General features: G+C 43.3%; 1 protein-coding gene across 1 annotated transcript in view; it reads right to left on the bottom strand.

Moving 5' to 3' along the window:
* LOC130017179 (signal-regulatory protein beta-1-like) overlaps window positions 1-18,305 on the bottom strand; it is an 87,490-nt gene that overhangs the window by 59,796 nt on the left and 9,389 nt on the right. The window contains exon 2 of the mRNA XM_056107887.1: window positions 4,260-4,622. Coding sequence (XP_055963862.1) covers window positions 4,260-4,622 — 363 coding nt within the window. The remainder of the gene's footprint in view (window positions 1-4,259; window positions 4,623-18,305) is intronic.

Below are 18,305 nucleotides of genomic sequence, written 5' to 3' on the forward strand. Positions count from 1 at the left end.
GATTGTAGATGGAAAATAATTTCCAATGGTAAATGTGCAGCTGGTGATGAATTCAGGTCCTTAGCCAAAAACTAAGGACACAGGAAATCCTTGATTCCAATCACCACACACAGGTGACCAGTATATCTCAACAGGCAGGGTTTCTTCTGTGCATGCACAGACAGAAGGTCCAAGTGTCATTGGGTGATCTTGCAAAATATATGAAACAGATGTAATTCTGGGATGGAATCAAGTCTCAGTTGGGTTAGAGAACAGGAGGGAGGTGAGATGAGTTGGGTGGTGAAGAAAATCGCTGTAAAACAAGTGGGAGGTAGGACCCATGAATTATGACCTTCCTTCTTCCTCACTTTATTTCTCTGTTTGCTTGTTTTTATTGTTGTTTGTTTGTTTGTTTGGGCCCACACCTGTCTCTGATCACAGCTTACTCCTGACTCTGCTGTTAAGGGTAACTCCTAGATAGCTTGGGGTATCAAACACCAATTTGGGTTTTAGGGTATCAAACACGAATCAGTTGAATGTAAGTCAAATAGCTACTCACTGTAGTATATCTCAGTCCCTCCCCACTTTATTTCTTAAGATTTATTTATGTCCAAAACCTTTACCAACCTTATCCTAGCGGTTCTTCTTGGAAGGCATGATGGAGGCAGAGTTTTCTAAAGGTCTGTACAATCAATATAATTACAATATTTAACATTCAAAGGAAGCTAAATCTTATGGTCTAGATCAGTAGTTTTGTATTCTTACCAGTTTGTTTGATTGAGACCAGGGTGTGTGATTTGGTGAGCACCGGCTGCCCATCGTGCTCCACCTGGCAGGTGAAGGCTACATTCTCCTGCTTGGCAGAGGAGTTCACCAGGAGCCAGCTGGTTCGGTTAAAGGTCCCATCCTTGTTCTCTAGGAGGAGTGAGGCCGTTTCTGCCCGGGGCACAATTCCGTTCTCCAGCCAGGTCAGTTGAAGTTTCCGGGGATAGAACTTCCTCAACTGGCAGGTGAGGTTCACCTGGTTGCCCACTGCAGGAAACTGGGAGACCTCCAGCATGGGTGGAACTGAAAAAGCCCAGGACAGAAGCTCTGATCTTGGGGGACAGACAGGTCACAGGACCTGAGATTTAGCACGTAGACCCCAACCCACAGAAGGGATTCACCCCAATAGCCCCAGGCACACAGAGCTAGGTAGGCAATCCACACTAAGAGAGCTCTTGGCACAAAAATGAAACCAACAGCACAGTATCTGACACAGAGTAGGTGTCAGGCACAGCTTCTACTAGGGGAGAAACAAGTGGAATAAACAAAGTGTGAACATAATAATGTCACCAAAAACTGAAATAAAGAATGCAAATGGAGGTGGTTGATATTAGGTAATTAGGAATTTCAGTTGCTTTCCGTAAAATAAATGAGATATTCTTTACAGTGTTAGAATACAGGTAGGTTTGCCATGGAAAGAGGCATGTGTGACGAGCACATCTAGGATGCTGGCAATCAGGAAGCATGGATGGGAATTAGATTCCAGAACAGTAGAACAAAACTCAGGAGGCAGAAGAGGCAAGAAGACACAGAGTCTGGGATGAGGGTGTCTACCTCGGATGGTCTCAGCCAAGCTGGCTGTCCCATGGAGAGGTGGGCCCTCACGCAGAGTGATGTGGTTGAGCTCACAAATGACCTGGGAGCGCACGTCTCCCGAAGTCAGATGAACCCTGGCTGTGCTGGAGACACTCTAGGAGGTGCTCTCCCCCTGGGGGTCCACACTGGTCCGGGAGGCTGAGAGTGCATTCCCGTTTTTGAACCACCTCAGGCTGACATTTCTGGGGAAGAAGCCATGGGACCTGCAGGTGAAGCTCACGGTGTGCCGGGACGGGGCCCTCTTAGTGGGGCCGGAGATCTCTGGACGAGAAGGTTTGGCTACAAAAGGAGCGTTTGGACACAGTGAGCACAGGGCGAGTGTGGCACCAAAGACAAACACCTGTGTTCAGCACATCCTGACCTACAAGGCAGTAACCTTCCTCAATTCACAGAACTCGAGCACTTCCCAGTGGTCACTCCCCCATGCATGCTTTTGTGTGTTGAGGAGGGAGCACGGCTGACAAAGGGTGACCCTGGAACTGTTCCTGCCGCTCGCTCACTGACAGAACATCAGTCCGTTTTCCCAGCCTCATGTGTTCTGTCCCATCTCAGCAGTGTTCATCGTGCCTTCATCTCTGCCAGACTCTGAGCCCAATGCTGCAAGGGCTACAAAATGGTTCCCATTATAGACAGCACAGTTGCACAGCCACAGTCTAGGGTCTCTGCCTTTACCCATGGTCTGAATCCAGGTATTGGGAGTCCCAGGTTTCCGACTGTTCCACATGACCTGACATGTCTCCAGCTCCCTCGAATTCCGCACTCCCTAGACTCCACTTCACAGAGCCAGCACGGTGCATACTACACTTCTCAGTGAGCCTTCTGGGGTCCTTCCACCCCTCTCCCCTGGCCTTCCTCCCTCTCCTTGTCCCCAGTCTCAACACTGCAGCCATTTCTGCCTTCTTGACCTCCCTGCACAGATACCAGACCCACATGTCTTGCCTCAACTGTGAACATGAACAGATATCTTCCCTTCATCCATTCTCCCTCACTACCTCCCTTTCTCTTTCCTTCCAAAAAGAAAAAAAAAGAGGACCCTGGCCCCACATGGAGTCATAGATCAGAGGTCACAGAGATGAGGAAGCAGAGCAGAGACATGAGCACAGGCAGGATGCTCACCAGTCTCTCCCCTGGGGCTTAGTGATGATAATGATACTTCCTCAGGACTTTGTACCAGTCCCTACAACTCACAGACCTGAACAAAGCCACCACTTCACTGATGGGGAAATGGAGGATTCCAGACACTGAGATGTCCACAGCCTTGGGATCAGAGCACCACTGCTCATCTGCCAAGGACCAGCCCCGTGTAGAGGGTGTTGCCGAGGATTAAGAAATAAGACAGAAATGAGAGACAAGTGGGGTCATGTGGCTAGTACCCTTCAGACACTGAGCCCCATTTGTCCCCTGTGGATCATTTTACTGCCTTACACTAAGAAACCAGAACTGGAGGACAACATTCTTAGCATGGGGACAGGAGACTCTGATTACGAGCACAACTCCTCTTAGTGGAGCTACTCTAAACAAAGCTAGTTCTAATCTAAACTTCATGTCTTAAGCAGCTCAGGGTGAATAGCTTTCTTGTGGTCTCTTTCTATGGGTCTGTTTTCTCATACCAAGGCAATCAGGCCAGGATGGAGCACATACAGGACCATGCCTAGTGCTGTTCCACATAAGTTGGCACCAGCATTCTCAACATAAGGCCCCTGTATTCTGCCCCCTAAGGCTCTTTCCTCATCTATATAACTTAATCCTTGGTTTCCAGCACTTATCTGTTCTCTCACCAAGCTCATCGCATCTCACACCTTCCCAAAAAGATTGGTGGATTAGTTACCTTCTATGTGTAAAGAGACTGATGCACAGGAGGAAGTTCAGTCACAGAACCTTGATCTAGCCCTTGGTTTGGGTCTACTCTGTGCTTCTGGGCAATGGCATCTCGGATCCTTTCAACTATCCTAAAAGGAGTCTGTTATTATTGCCATTTTGGAGATGAGAAGAATGAGTCCTTAAAAGATTGTCTCAAGATTTCCCATCATCTCATCAGGAAGCTCTTGTCACCTCACTGAGGTATTTTCCCTGATTGAGACTTTCTAAGGCCACCTGCTCTGCTCAGAGCTTTCAGTGATTGAGTGATCTTTCTCTGAACCACTGGAGGGTTTCCTGACTACCCTCCTGAAAGTGGAAAGTCCTGGTGACTGTCATCCTATCAGACTGAACAGAGTCTGTGGTTCTTACTGCCTTTTGTCACTGCTGTTTCTCAAATAGAACCAAATGCAGTCCTAGGGCTGGCACCATGTTGGAGGGAATAGGATTCAGTGATTTTGGAGCAAAATCTCTGGTCATTACGATGACCCTTGTTTCCACTGTGCCCAGAGCAGGGTTGGGCACTCTGTGGATACTGAGGAAAGAGAAGATGCTACACATCGAGAACAGCCCTCAGAGTGTTCTCCTCAGGTGCAAACTGCAGGACTTGGTGACTTCAACATCTTTGATCTCCAAAGGTAGTTGAAGTGGACTATGAAGCAGATCCAAGGACAAACACCAGCTCATCACCTGGCCTTAGTTTTTGCTCTTAGAAGCAAGGCCAGCCTGACTGACTGTGGTCACACAAAAGGACGATGGACCCCCCTCCCCAGAACACTCACCGCTCAAGGTGACCTGGGTGCCTGGCCCAGACTTGAACTCCACATCTTCCACAAACTGCGCCTGGAACTTCACACAGTAGTAGGTGCCTGTGTCGGCTGGGCTGATGTCACGAATGTGGATGGAAAAGTCCAGGTTGTCTCTCTTGGTGGCATCCGAAGCATTGGTCACTCGGGGGTAGTAGCCTTTTTTCCCGTAGTTGTAGATCTCCTCCCGGCCACCCACTCTCTGCCGGAACCACTTGACAGGACCCATAGGATGCAAGGAGGTCACAGAGCAGCGCAGAGTGATTGTCCCTCCCACGGCCACCGACACAAACTTGTCAGGCTGGATCACCTGCAGCTCTGCATTCTGCCTGGCCACTCCTGAGGGAAACACAAGCAGCTCTTCACTCATCCTTGTTAGTCTGTAGATTTTCTCAACTCTGTGTCAGCAAACTACACCAGTGACTGAGTGTTCAGTGTGAGGAGTTAAGCACATTGTGTGAATCTTATGTTACCCCCCCCACCCCCCCACCCCCCCCCCACACACACACCAACCTCCATAGTGTGAGTGTGGTGTGATGCAAAGGAGGAATCTAGGAACTAGGAGCTTAAGGACATGGCATAGAGGGTGGTTTAGGAGCTTTACCTGGAATGTCTAAAATTAGCAACTCTCTTGTTCCTACAGTCTGACTCGGAGAGTGTTGGACTTTTTCTTTGCATTATGAGGAAGCATGAAACCAATGAGTATAAATAGAGGGACAGTGGTGCCAATGAGATATCCCTGAAATGTCAAGGCCTCAGAAAATCCATCTTTCTCTTCTCCAGATGATGCTCTTAGTGGTGTCTGTGATCAGCCAGAGTACAGAGAGAAGGTAGAAATCTACCACTCCTGGGAATATATCCCAGAGAGGCAAAAATGTATAGTCGAAGTGACATTTGCACTTGTTTGTTCTTGCAGCACTCTTTACAATAGCCAGAATCTGGAAAAAACCTGAGTGCCCAAGAACAGATGACTGGTTAAAGAAACTTTGGTACATTTACACAATGGAGTACTATGTAGCTGTTAGAAAAGATGAAGTCATGAAATTTACATACAAGTGGTACTACATGGAAAGTATCATGTTAAGTGAAATGAGTCAGAAAGAGTGGGATAGACATAGAAAGATTGCATTCATCTGGGGAACATAAAGCAACAAAAAGGGAGACTAACACCCAGGAGTGGCTGAGATTAGTACCAGGAATTTTGCTCCGTGACTTGGAGGCCAGCCACACGTGCTAGGGGAAAAGGAAGCTCAGATAGAGAAGAGAGCACCAAATAAAGGGTGTTGGGAGGATCCTCCCAGGGTGGAAGAAGCATGTTGAAAGTAGACTATAGACCAAACATGATTGCCACTCAATGCCTCTCTTGCAAAACACAGGACCCAAAAGAAGAGAGAGAGAACAAAAGGGAATGCCCTGCCACAGAGGCAGGGTGGGATGGGGGGAATGGGGGGCGGGAGGGATGTTGGGACCCGTGGTGGTGGAGGATGGGCTCTGGAGGAGGGATGGGTACTTGATCATTGTATAACTGAAACCCAAGCACAAAAATCTGTAAGTCTATAACTGTACCTCATAGTGTTTCACTAATAAAAAAAATACACATGAGATTTATAGGAAGCTGAACATAGTTTCAAGTTCCTGAGATTTATACTTTCTAATTTCTGATCAGTATATATTGGTGTGGTCATTCTGCTGTGACAATTATCAAAATCGTATTATCTTAAAGTAATAGGCTCCTTTCTCAATAGATGAATTAATGAACATAATCTAGTACATGTACAAAATGGAATATTTGCATATTCATTAATGAAATTCTGATTCAATCTGTAATACAAATGAACCTTAAAATAAATACTGTGTTAATTGAAAGAAATCAAATGTGAAAGAGAAATAGTTTCCCACATGTATAATGTACCTAAAATGGGCCAATTCATAAAGGTAAAAACACCTTAGAGCTCGGGGAGCTGAAAGATATGAGGAGTTTTTTGGGGTACACAACTTCTATTTAGCTTGTTGAAAAGTTCTAGAAATGTGTGATGATTTCACCATTGTGATTGTGCCCTATTGCCACCAAGTTTTATACTTTTAACAGGATCGTTCATTGTATGTATAATTAATATAATAACTAGTGCGTACTAGAATAAGGTCATTAGTCTTTGATTTGAACTAATGATTTAAGGAAAAAATATAACATGTGATAATGAGGCAGGTAAATTACTTATAAATAGATATTTGAACGTGAAGAGAAACCAGGAATACAAAGAATTCTGAAGCAGATATTTTTCTTATAAATAGATATTTGAATGTGGAAATAGATCAGGGATATAGAAGAGCAAGAAACGGCTGGTTTTAGATTTGTGTTTTGAAAAGAACAGAGCTGTTAATTTTGCTTGAACAAAATGAGTTATGAATTGAGGGACCATGAGTCATTTCATGACTTTTAATACCAAGTGAAAGACTTTCCAGTTGGATTGCCTCCCCAAAGATTAAGCATGTTCTGGAATCATATAGAAATGATAAGTGGTTCCTCTAATTTGAAGTGTCTCATGGTTCTGGTAGCAGATCTGCATCAGAGAATCAGCATGTTGTTGGACCACAAAAAAAATCCCATGTTGTGAAGTCTTGCTCCCCTCCTACAATACTTAGCCTTGCTTAGCATCCTCGAAACAATTTTGTAAAAGCAAAGTTTTTGCCAGTAACTTTCAGTTGAGCCAGATAACACCCATTTATGGGGCTCAGCTGTAAAAGCAGAATTACTCCTGTATGAAGTCAGCGGAGATAACCACCAAATCAATCAAGGAAAAGGTCATCAGGAAGTGGCAAAAGATGGTCAGGGAAACCATTTGAATTCTTAAAGTATAAATAGATCCTGGAGTCAAGGGGAGGGGTCACTCTCCCACTAGAGGGTTTGGCTGTGACCAGTCAGCTTTCTAAACTCCATACTTGTTTGACTTGTGCCAAATAAAATGTTACAATGCAAAGCTCATTGCTTTGTGTGGTCCTTGGGACTCCGGACCCTAACAATGTTCTTTTTCTGTTTCTTTGTGCTCAACACAATATAGAGTTGTGGTTCCTCTTTTCATATGTGAGCAGGTAGAGTGCACCCACTCAGCACTTATGTGACCGGGCTGGCTCCTAAGGACTCACAAGACACACACTTGTTACTGTGGTCAGGTCATCTGTTGGTTTGGACTTAAATCAAGAGAAGAGGATTGGGGGCTGCAGAGATAGTTCAGGCTTCTAGGTCCTTGGTTGACTATGACTCAATGCCCTGGCACTGCATATGGTTCCCTGAGCACTGCCAGGAGTGATCCCCAAGCACTGGACGTCATCATTTGTGGCCCCAAACCAAAAACTTTAAAGCATAAAAATAAGAGAAGATGACTAGACAATGGAAAGCTGTGTGACAAAAGTGAAATTTTGTGACAAAGTGGGAATAACTATAACTGAATCTTGAAGAGAAGAGTGAACTGAATAGTGGAGAGAGGGAAGAAGAGAAACTAGAGAGTTGACAGAAACCAGGTAATAGAGAAACTCTGCCCTCTGTGTATCCATAATTCTCACATTCACATTCTACACCAAACGTTACCCCCAGATTCTGGACTTTTGTACAATTCTTCCAGGCCCTGATCCTTAATTGGAAGTAAATATCAAACAGTTAACATCCCAGACCTGAATTCCTCATTTCCTCCCATGCCCTCGCTATCAACTTGATTCTTCCAGATCTCAGATCCAAGTGCTTGGGTATCTTTCTGCCACTCCAGCTCTGTGCACCAGGAAATCCTGTTGACTCCTCATCAGCACAGGTCCCAGAGCCGAACTCTTGACTTTTGTCTCTACGAACTACTGGCTAGTTGCAGTCACTTGTTTTGTGTGCATGAACTCAGTGACTTCTGAAATTCTCTAGATGTTTCTATCTCTGTTATCTAGACCATTCTCAGTTAAATGTAGAATAATTTCATACTCATCTTGGAGCAAGTGGCTTCCCTCAGCAAAACCATGCAATGCCAAACACATTTTTTAACACCGCAAAAATAAAATGAGCATGATCAGAGCAAAATCAAATCCTTGTGCAAAACAGGAAGAATTTCTTCTCATGGTCCTTGCACACTTTTCCTTGTCACTTTCTCACCAGAAATCCCTATAGTTTATACTGTACAGTCTATTAAGCTTTGCTCAAATCTGCCTTTTCCATAATATCTATCAAACTTGTTTAAAACACATCTCATACTTCTTACTCTTATACTCCCAAGTATTTTGTTCATAGTACTTTGTATCTTTTAAGTCACAAATTACTTTTTAAAAATTTATTTATTGCGTCTACCTCACAGTGATTTAATTAAAAAGTTGGAAAATTATTTATTTATTAAATCAGCATGAGATCAATGGTTACAAAGCTGTTCATGGTCACATCTCAGTCATCAATATTGCAACACCCATCCCTCCAAAAGTGCACATTTCCCACCATCAACTTCCTTCCCTAGTTTCTCTCCTGCCTCTGTGCCCCTCTTCCCAGCCTGTCTCTATGGAAGCCACTTTGCTTCTATCATCTCTCTAAATTTCTCTGTCTCTGTCTTTCTCTCACACTCTCTCTTACTCTTTCCCTCTCTATCCTTTTATGCTTTACAATCCAGATGATGAGAGGTAATTATGTTTGTTTCTTCACCTTTTTTCAGCACATAGCTCTTGCCCAGAACAAATCACTTTCTTATATATCAATTTAGTTTTCTGTTATGTCTCTTTTACTCTTATTCCCCCAATAGATAACGTTATAAGACTAACTATTTTGTCTCTATTATTGATCAGTACACCCCAATATCTTTCACAATTCCTGACACATAGTGTGTCTTGAATAAATAACTGCATGTTTACCAATGTGAACAACATGCTACTTCTTTAATCCTTGGGGTTTGATTTAGTGATAATTTCAGTGGTGACTGCAGAAGAAATTGTTTCTCAAGTAGATGACTTAGTACAAAACAAATGCTGCTTGCATATGTGCAGGAAACAGAGCACCCTAGGTGCAGAGACCCACGAGCTCTCTTCCCTACTCTTTACACCCATTGGCGGAAGACAGAGAGATAATATAGACTGAAAGTATTTGTGTAGATTGATGAATATTGAGAAGGGGTAGAGTTAAAATGTGAAATCTAGGATCAGACTGCCTGAGTTCAATTCACAGGTCTCCTTTTATCTTAAGTATCTTTAACCCTTAAATTCCTCTTACCTTTTCTAACCTGTGAGTTGGGGGGGATAAGGGTGTCTACTTCAGAGATCATCATCCAAGGAAATAACAGCTGGGGCATTTGACGAGACCCCGAGTGGCCACCCACGAACGGCTCCTCCAGCTCCTGAATGACCATGATCCCAGAGGCACACAAACCAATCTCAAACCCAGCGGCTTTTGGCAGAAACTCCTTCGAATTTAATTACTAAAATATCAAAAATCCAAAATCGTGTGGCCACAATGGCGGCTGTGTGACATCATATGCTCTTCATAATCAGCAAAAGAAAACAAATTATCTAATGATACCTTTTCTACAGGTCTTATTGTTGCGGGGAATTCCAAATAATAATGGTGGGTCTTCTGTTGAAAAATTAAATGTAATCTTGCAGCACTGTTTACAATAGCTAGAATATGGAATAAACCTGAGTGCCCGAGAACAGGTAACTGGTTAAAGAAACTTTGGTACATCTACACAATGGAGTACTATGTCGCTGTTAGAAAGGATGAAGTCATGAAATTTACTATATGGAAAGTATCATGCTAAGTGAAATGAGTCAGAAAGAGAGGGACAGACATAGAAATATTGCATTCATATGGGGAACATAAAGTAACAAAATAGGAGACTAACACCCAAGAATAGCCGAGATGAATACCAGGAGGTTTACTCTATGGCTTAGAGGTCAGCTGCACATTCTAGGGGTAAAGGAAGCTCAGCTAGAGAAGGGAGCACCAAATAAAGGGTGTTGGGAAGATCTGCCCAGGATGGGAGATGCATGCTGAAAGTGGACAATAGACCAAACATAGTTGCCACTCAATGCCTCTTTTGCAAACCACAGCACCCAAAAGGAGAGAGAGAACAAAAGGGAGTGCCCTGCCACAGAGGCAGGGTGAGATGGGGGATGGGGGAGTGGGAGGGATACTGGGATTAGTAGTGGTGGAGAATGGGCACTGGTGGAGGGATGGGTACTCGATCATTGTATAACTGAAACCCAGGCACAAAAATTTGTAATTCTACAACTGTATCTCATGGTGTTTCACTAATAAAAATTTTTAAAAAATTAAATGTAGTCAAAGTGGAGAGAGAATAAAGTGGAACTCATCTGACACACAGGCAGGGGGAGGGCTGGGATAGGGGGGACACTGGGGTTCTTGGTGGTGGAAAATGTGCACTGGTAAAGGGATGGGTGTTTGATCATTGTATGACTGATATTTAAACCTGAAAGCTTTGTAACTGTTCTCACATTGATTCAATTAAAAAAATAGTTGGGGCATTTCCAATCTGGCGGTTAGTGAATGCTTATGAATATGATCATGTATCAGCATTGTAATTACTGTAATGATGAAGCTTCAAGTGACATGAGAGGATGCCAATATAGATACTAAATTGAATTTTGATAATAAATATGGAAAACAGTGCAACATGGAGATGTAAAAATTTTCTTCTATGTCTTAACAGATTGGGGAGAGGGATGAGTAAATTGAGAAAAGCAGAACATGAGGTAGGGAAACAGAGACAGGAGCAAGTAAACCTCTTTTTATGTAAACTGGGGAGTACTTTAGCAGAGGCTCAGGGGCAGAGCTCTAGTAGAGTGTTGGCCTGTGTGGTGTGTGAGACTCTGTCTTCAGTCCTTAGTGCTGCAGAGGATGGAAAGATAAGAAAAAGAGGAAGGGAAGTGGGAAGGAAGAAGTGGAAAGGGATGGGGAAGAGGAAGCGAAGAGGTAGCAAAGTGAAGGGGAAGGAAGGGAAGGAAAGGGAACATCAAGTTAGGTTTTATTTAGGATATAAAGAAAGTAGCCACTGAAATTCAGAGCTCAGTCAGATACTTTCTGTTCTCTACAGCAATATTTACTCCTGTATTGTTTGATATGGGAGTATGAGTTGTTAAAATTGTATTTGTTATATCTTAAAATGGTTGTTCAAAATTAAGAAATATCAAATAAATATTATTTCCTTTGAAAAAAATCCCTATATACTAAGCTGAAGTATAATACAGGGATGAAGGCACTTGCCTTGCACAAAACCGACCCTGATTTGATCTCTGACACCACATAGGGTCCCAAAAGCACAGTCAGGAATGGTTCATGAACTCAGAGCCTAGAATAGACCCTGAGCACTGCCAGATGTAGACTAAATACATCCCCCCCCAAAATAAAGGAATTAATATATATATTAAAAAACAATAGCACTGTAGCACTGTCCTCCCGTTGTTCATTGATTTGCTCGAACAGGCACCAGTAATGTCTCCATTGTGAGACTTGTCACTACTGTTTTTGGCATATCGAGTATGCCATGGGGAGCTTGCCCAGCCTCTGCCATGCGGGCAGGATACTCTTGGTTGCTTGCCAGGCTCTCCGAGAGGGATGGAGGAATCGAACCTGGGTTGGCTGCATGCAAGGCAAATGCCCTACCCACAGTGCTATCGCTCCAGCCCCAAAAGAGTAAATAATAAAATATAGGAACAAAAGTATGTGAATATACAGAACCAACTGTGATCTTTGGGAATATCAGTGTTGTGGTATCTGTTGTTCTCCCTGTCTTCCTGTATTTTCTAATTCTTCTGCTTTCCTCTGAAAGCTAAGGAACATAACAAGGTTTAAACATGATCTGAATCTGCACTCCCTGGACTTGTTTCCTGGCTGATCTACCTTCAGACTTAGGTGGGTGTTACTGGACAACTTACGTCCTCTCCCCATCTGCAAATCAGAGACAGTGGTTATGGATTCACATGAGATGCTGTGAGGATTACAGAAGATAACAGACACAGAGCTGCCAGATTCTTTTAGTTGCGTTATGTTTCACCACCAGTGCTAAACTGCAGGCAATGAATCTACATAGAAATAGTTCAGAACCTTTCTAGCTACTCTGAGATAATGCCCAGTAATTGACTTTCCTGTGAGTTTGCTAGAGACTTAAATATCCAGCAGATTGGATAAAGGGAACCACCAAAGATGATGCTTACCTGTGAGTCCCAGCTGTAGAGACAGCTGCAGGTGAAGAGGAAGAAGGTACAGCCAGAAGACCAGGACTGGCATCCCGAAGACCCAAGGAGCCTGCAGTGTTGAGTGGGTTGGCTGGCAGAACTCTGCCCTATGAAGAGAAGCCCCACCTTCCCTGACATGAGAGGAAGTGATTCTCACCAGTAAAGTGATTGCAAGACAGTAACCTGTTTTACATTCTAGGCATTTCCTGTTTCTTTATTGTGAAAGAGGGGTCAAACAGAGAAGGGGATGAAGCTGAGAAGTTTGCTAGAGACTTAAATATCCACATCAAGTGTTCTCAGTGAAACTTTCTCAAGCCTATTAGAGATGCTTTCTGCTCACTCTGGTCCCCCTGCTGTCTCCACTTAGACTTTCCTATGTCTTGGAATCTTCATGGTGATTTTACACTCAGGAGCTCCCAGATCAAGAGTGATGTCTGGCTGTGAGTTGTGTCCCAGACTCCCAAGCTTAAGGCTCCTGATTGTGATGGGCTATGGTTACATTCTGCACCAGCAGGCATGGTTCAACAGATCTGAAGAAGATTTAGAGAATATGTACAAATTTGGGATACAGTCATATGGTTTCTGAAAAGCCTCCCTATTCCAACCATTTATTAATGTCACTGGCAACATTTAGTATTGATGTAAAAGTACAATGTGGATGTTCCTCTAACTGATAAAAGGAGCCAGTTTCTGCCTTCTTCCTGAACACGATAAGCTCAGTTCAGTCTATGAGTATGAGAGTCTGAACTTGGGACAGTACTGGAGTGTTCTAGGCCAGAGAACATGTGTTTTGTCTCAGGAGTTATAATCACAGGCTTTTATCTAAGAAAAATAAAACCTTGTGTCCATATAACCGTTGATGAATTAGCATATATAGCAGTTGTTTGGGGGGTAATAACCCAAATAGAAATAATTAGGATGTCCACTAAGTATGTGGTTAGCCTGGTGTCTTGGGGACCAGTACTGGTGAACAGGATAGAAGCAAATGCTCTATGAAGATTAAAAATCAAGGTAAGGTAAAGGTAAAGGTAAAGGCCCTCCCGTTGATCATCGATTTGCTTGAGCGGGCCCAGTAACGTCTCCATTGGAGACTTTGTTGTTACTGTGTCTGGCATATCGAATACTCTCAGTAGCTTGCCGGGCTCTCCGAGAGGGGTGCCGGGCTCTCCGAGAGGGGAAATATTTAGCGCATCTCCTTCGAGCCGGAAAAATCAAGGTAGAATTGAGATTATAGAGAGTGGGATAGAAGGGGAACTTCAATTTCTTTACAGCTCAACAGTCAGTTTCTTTATAGGCTCAGCCTATAAGTACAGCAACTAGCCATTCCCCTTACACACAATCGATTCAGTCCCTGTCACCAGAGTAAACCATGACTACCACAGAGTATGGCCCCAAACAAGAAAGAATACAAGCAAAAAACCTTTCAGCAGACTTATGGTCCAACAAGGTCCCAGGAAACACAAAATCACTCAGACTTTTATTATTGCTGGGTTCATATCACTGAAATCTGATGGTGAAGTCAGGGTGAAGCTTGTCCTGTTTGTTGACTGCCCAGCCCAGGTCTGTACCTGAGGAATCCAACTTCTGATTTCACTGGGCTCTAACAGTCCAGCGTTACACACAGGTGGCACAGAAAGAACTATGAGGATTTCTGGGGGGAAAGTTTCTGATCAAGAATAGCAAGTGCTGGGCTGGAGCAATAGCACAGTGGTAGGGCGTTTGCTTGCACACCGCCAACTGGTTGTTCTGAGTTCGATTACTCTGCCCCTCTTGGAGAGCCCGGCAAGCTTACAAGAGTATCTCGCCAGCATGGCAAAGTCTAGCAAACTACCTGTGACATATTCAATATGCCAAACACAGTAACAACAAGTCTCACAATGGTGACGTCACTGGGCCCGCTCGAGCAAATTGATGAAGAATAGCAAGTGCTGCACTTTCTCCAATGTCAGAGACACCAAGTTGCTGAGGGACCAGACAGACATTGGGATGGCCACTCCCTGTGTGTTAGTCTTCCTTAACTGAGCTATCACTTCTTTCTGTTCTTTTAACTCTACTCTTTTCGAGCAGGTAGCCAGTATCAATGTGGGTGAAGAGCCTGGAACAATTGTGAAAAGTTCTCCTCTTTGCCTTCCCCCTGGAGGTTGTAGTAACTCCCTTAGATGTTGAATATACTCCTCATGCTGGGAAGTACTTGCCCCAGTGTTACCCTGATAAACAAATCCCAGACTCATGCTCATCAGCAATTTCTCTTTTAAGTGAGAATTTCCTACTTCAATTCTGTGCCCTCTGTAATTTCAGTTTCTCCCTTTGGTCAGAGTCTTCTTGTACCATCAGTCAGTCTTCTTGTTCCCATTAATAGGATTCTTAGGGGGTCTGGGACCAGCTCAGGTGAACAGGGTTGACGAATTTGTGCCACCAAGGATTAAGAAGCAAAACAGAAATGAGAGTAAAAGGTGGGGCCAGGGGGATAAGAGCTTCCCACATTGAGAGCCCATCTGTTCCCACAGAAAGATTTTTATTGCCTTCCATCAGGAAACCAGAATGAGGAACAATAATCATTGTTGGGTGGAAGGACATAATACTTTACTATAGCATAATTATTCTTATGAGGTCTGTTCTGAGCTAAGCTACTTCGTTACTTCAATTCCTTGGTGTTTGGAACAAATCCCTTGCTATGAGTCTGTTTTCCCATACAAGGAAGTCAGACCACAGTGGAGCACATTCAGGACCATTGCCTCAATGCGTCCCAGGTCAGCCAGCACTAGAGTTCTGACCGCAAGGTCCCTGTTGTTCTGTCAACTCAACCTGCTTCTTTGACTTATCTAACATAAGCCTTATTTTGCAGCTCAGTGCAGCCATGAATGAGCAATTTAAAAAATAACATTTTGAATACTTTACATTTTTTACAGGCTATTCAGCTTCATGTCTTTATAATTTCTTGTGAAATCATAATTGTGATATCAATTTTATTTTAATTTTTAATTTTTTTGAATAAATGTGAGATAAAGTTACAGATTTACAAACTTTTGTGATTACGTTTCAATCATACAATGATCGAGTACCCATCCTTTCACCAGTGCCCATTCTCCACCACCAATGTTCCCAGGATCCCTCCCGCCGTCCCCCAACCCCTGCCCCACCTCTGTGGCAGGCACATTTCCTTTTACTCTCTCTCTCCTTTTGGGTGTTGTGTTTTGTAATACTAAGTGGATATCAATTTTGTGGATCATCCAAGTTGAGGCTTCTGGACTCTTCATCCAATCCTCGTGGTTGGGGTTTGCGCTGTTTCTTTGTGTTGTTGTGGTAGTGTGGAGGTGGGACCCTCCAGTTCACTGTCAGTGTACCCCTCTCACTGCAATAAAGGATTTTGGATGAGTTCAGTATATCGTGGCCACCTTTTCCCCCTTCTAGAGTACTACCTTCCTCTTTGGTGCTCCTCTGTGAATTTTGTGAGGCCTCGACTAAAGCTTCAGAGGGTGTGTTCTTTTATATTTGTCTTTTTCAGTTTCTTGTGTTCACCATGATTTTGGTGAGATTGAAATAGGCTACTGGACTATTGTCCTGTTGTGATTGGGATAGCCAGGATGTTCTTCTAAGAATTAGGTGACAGAGATTAGATGTGAGTCCAGAGCTCTGAGAAAGGGGAAAATAACTGCGGCCACCGCCCTGGAGGTCGCGCCTGTGATGTAGTTGGCCACATCATTGTCCAAGCCGAATTAAAGTCCCACTTCTGATGCAGTCCTAATGCTTTTTGGGGAGCCTCTCTGGCCCGGGTGCTGGGGGACACCTTGACCCAAGGGGGATATTCTTGCATTAGTAGGATTCTTAGGGAACCTGAGAGCAGATCAGGTGAATAGGTTTGAAGAATGTGTTCCACAGAGGATCAAGAAGCAAAACAGGGGCTAGAGTGATAGTCCAGCAGGTAAGTTGTTCGCCTTGCATGCGGCCGACCTGGGTTTGATTCCCAGCATCCCATATGGTCCCCTGAGCACCACCAGGAGTAATTCCTGAGTGCATAAACCAGGAATAATCCCTGTACATTGCTGGGTATGCCCCAAAAAGGAAAAAAAAAAAAGAAGCAAAACAGAAATCAGAGTAAAAGGTGTAGCATCCGGGTGCTAAGAGCCTCCCTGACTCCCATTTGTTCCTGCAGACTGTTGTGTGTTGCCTTCCATGAGGAAACCAGAATGAGGAACAATCATCGAGGGGATTGGAGGGGAGACATAATACTTTGACTTTAAGCATAATTATTCTTATAAGTACTGCTCTGAGCTAAGCTACTCCATTACTTCATGCCTTGGCTGTTTTGGACAAACACCTTCTTATGGGTCTACTTTCTCATACTAGGAGGTCAGGCCACAGTGGAGCACATTCAGGACGATTGTCTCAGTGTGTTCCAGGACAGTTAGCGCCAGAATTCTGACCAGCAGGTCCTTGTTCTGTCCACTCAACCTGCTTCTTTGCTTTATCTAAGATAAGCCTAACTTTGCAGCATGTATGAACAATAAAAAATCAAATATTTTTCATTATGTATAGATCTCCAGATTCACGACAGAAAAGGTAAAGGCCCTCCCGTTGATCATCGATTTGCTCGAGCGGGCCCAGTAACGTCTCCATTGGAGACTTTGTTGTTACTGTGTCTGGCATATCGAATACTCTCGGTAGCTTGCCGGGCTCTCCGAGAGGGGCGGAGGAATCGAACTCGGGTCGGCCATGTTGGCCGCTTGTAAGGCGGACGCCCTACCCGCTGTGCTATCGCTCCAGCCCCACGACAGAAAGTTGTTTATAATTTCTTGTGATGTTATATTTCTGTGCTGTAAAGTTTGACTTATGCCCTTTCATTTCTGATCTGATTAGCTGATGTATCATTTCTTTTGGGTTTATTTTTTTGGTCTAAGAATAAAGTTTATAATTTTCTGTATTTTTGACAGATTGGGTCCTGATTTCACTAGTCTTTTGTATTACTTCTTGATTTTTATATTATTGATTTCTACTCAAGTTTTCATCATTTATTTCCTTGTGTTTAAGTTGGATTTTATATGCTGTTATTTTTCTAGTGTATTGCAATGTGAGATTATATTGTTTCATTTTAGCTTTGTTTCCCTGATAAACAAGAATATTTCTAGGAACATTCCTCTTAAGTAGCTTTTGGTGTGTCCCCAAGGTTTGGATAGCGTGTGCCTTCATTATTGCGCATTTTGAGGATCTTTTAAAATTTTTGACAACCTCTTTGATCTGAGGATTATTTAATAATGTTTATTTTTCAAACATTTGAATTTTTCTGGCTCTCTTTTTGTGGTTAATTCCTACCTTTATAACATTGTGATCTGAGAAGAGACTGGGGATCATTTCTATTTTTGTGACACTATATACACTTTTTTCCTATTTTTGTGACTTTATGTACACTCAGCCTGCCCTTTGTCTTATCTAAGATAAGCCTTACTTTGCTGCATGTATGAACAATAAAAAAAATTTTGAACATTTTTCCATTAGCGATCTTAGAGATCTCCAGATTCATGAAAGAAAGTTGTTTATAATTTTTTGTGAAGTTATTATTTTTCCCCTTTTTATTGATTCACAATCTTTCATGTTTGAGTTTTGATCTTACAATCATCAAACACCCATCCCTTCACCAGTGCACATTTTCCAACACCAAAATCCCCAGTATCCCTCCCACCCAACCATTCCACACCTACTCCTGCCTATGTGGCAGAGAATTTGCACAATACTTTCTTTCTCTACTTTGGTTACCTTCAATATTTTGAGACCAGTACTACCACGACTCATATCTACCAAGAAGGTAATGCTAGACAATGT

Source organism: Sorex fumeus, unplaced genomic scaffold, assembly GCF_029834395.1.
Source record: "Sorex fumeus unplaced genomic scaffold, SorFum_2.1 ptg000178l, whole genome shotgun sequence".
Lineage (NCBI taxonomy): Eukaryota > Metazoa > Chordata > Mammalia > Eulipotyphla > Soricidae > Sorex > Sorex fumeus.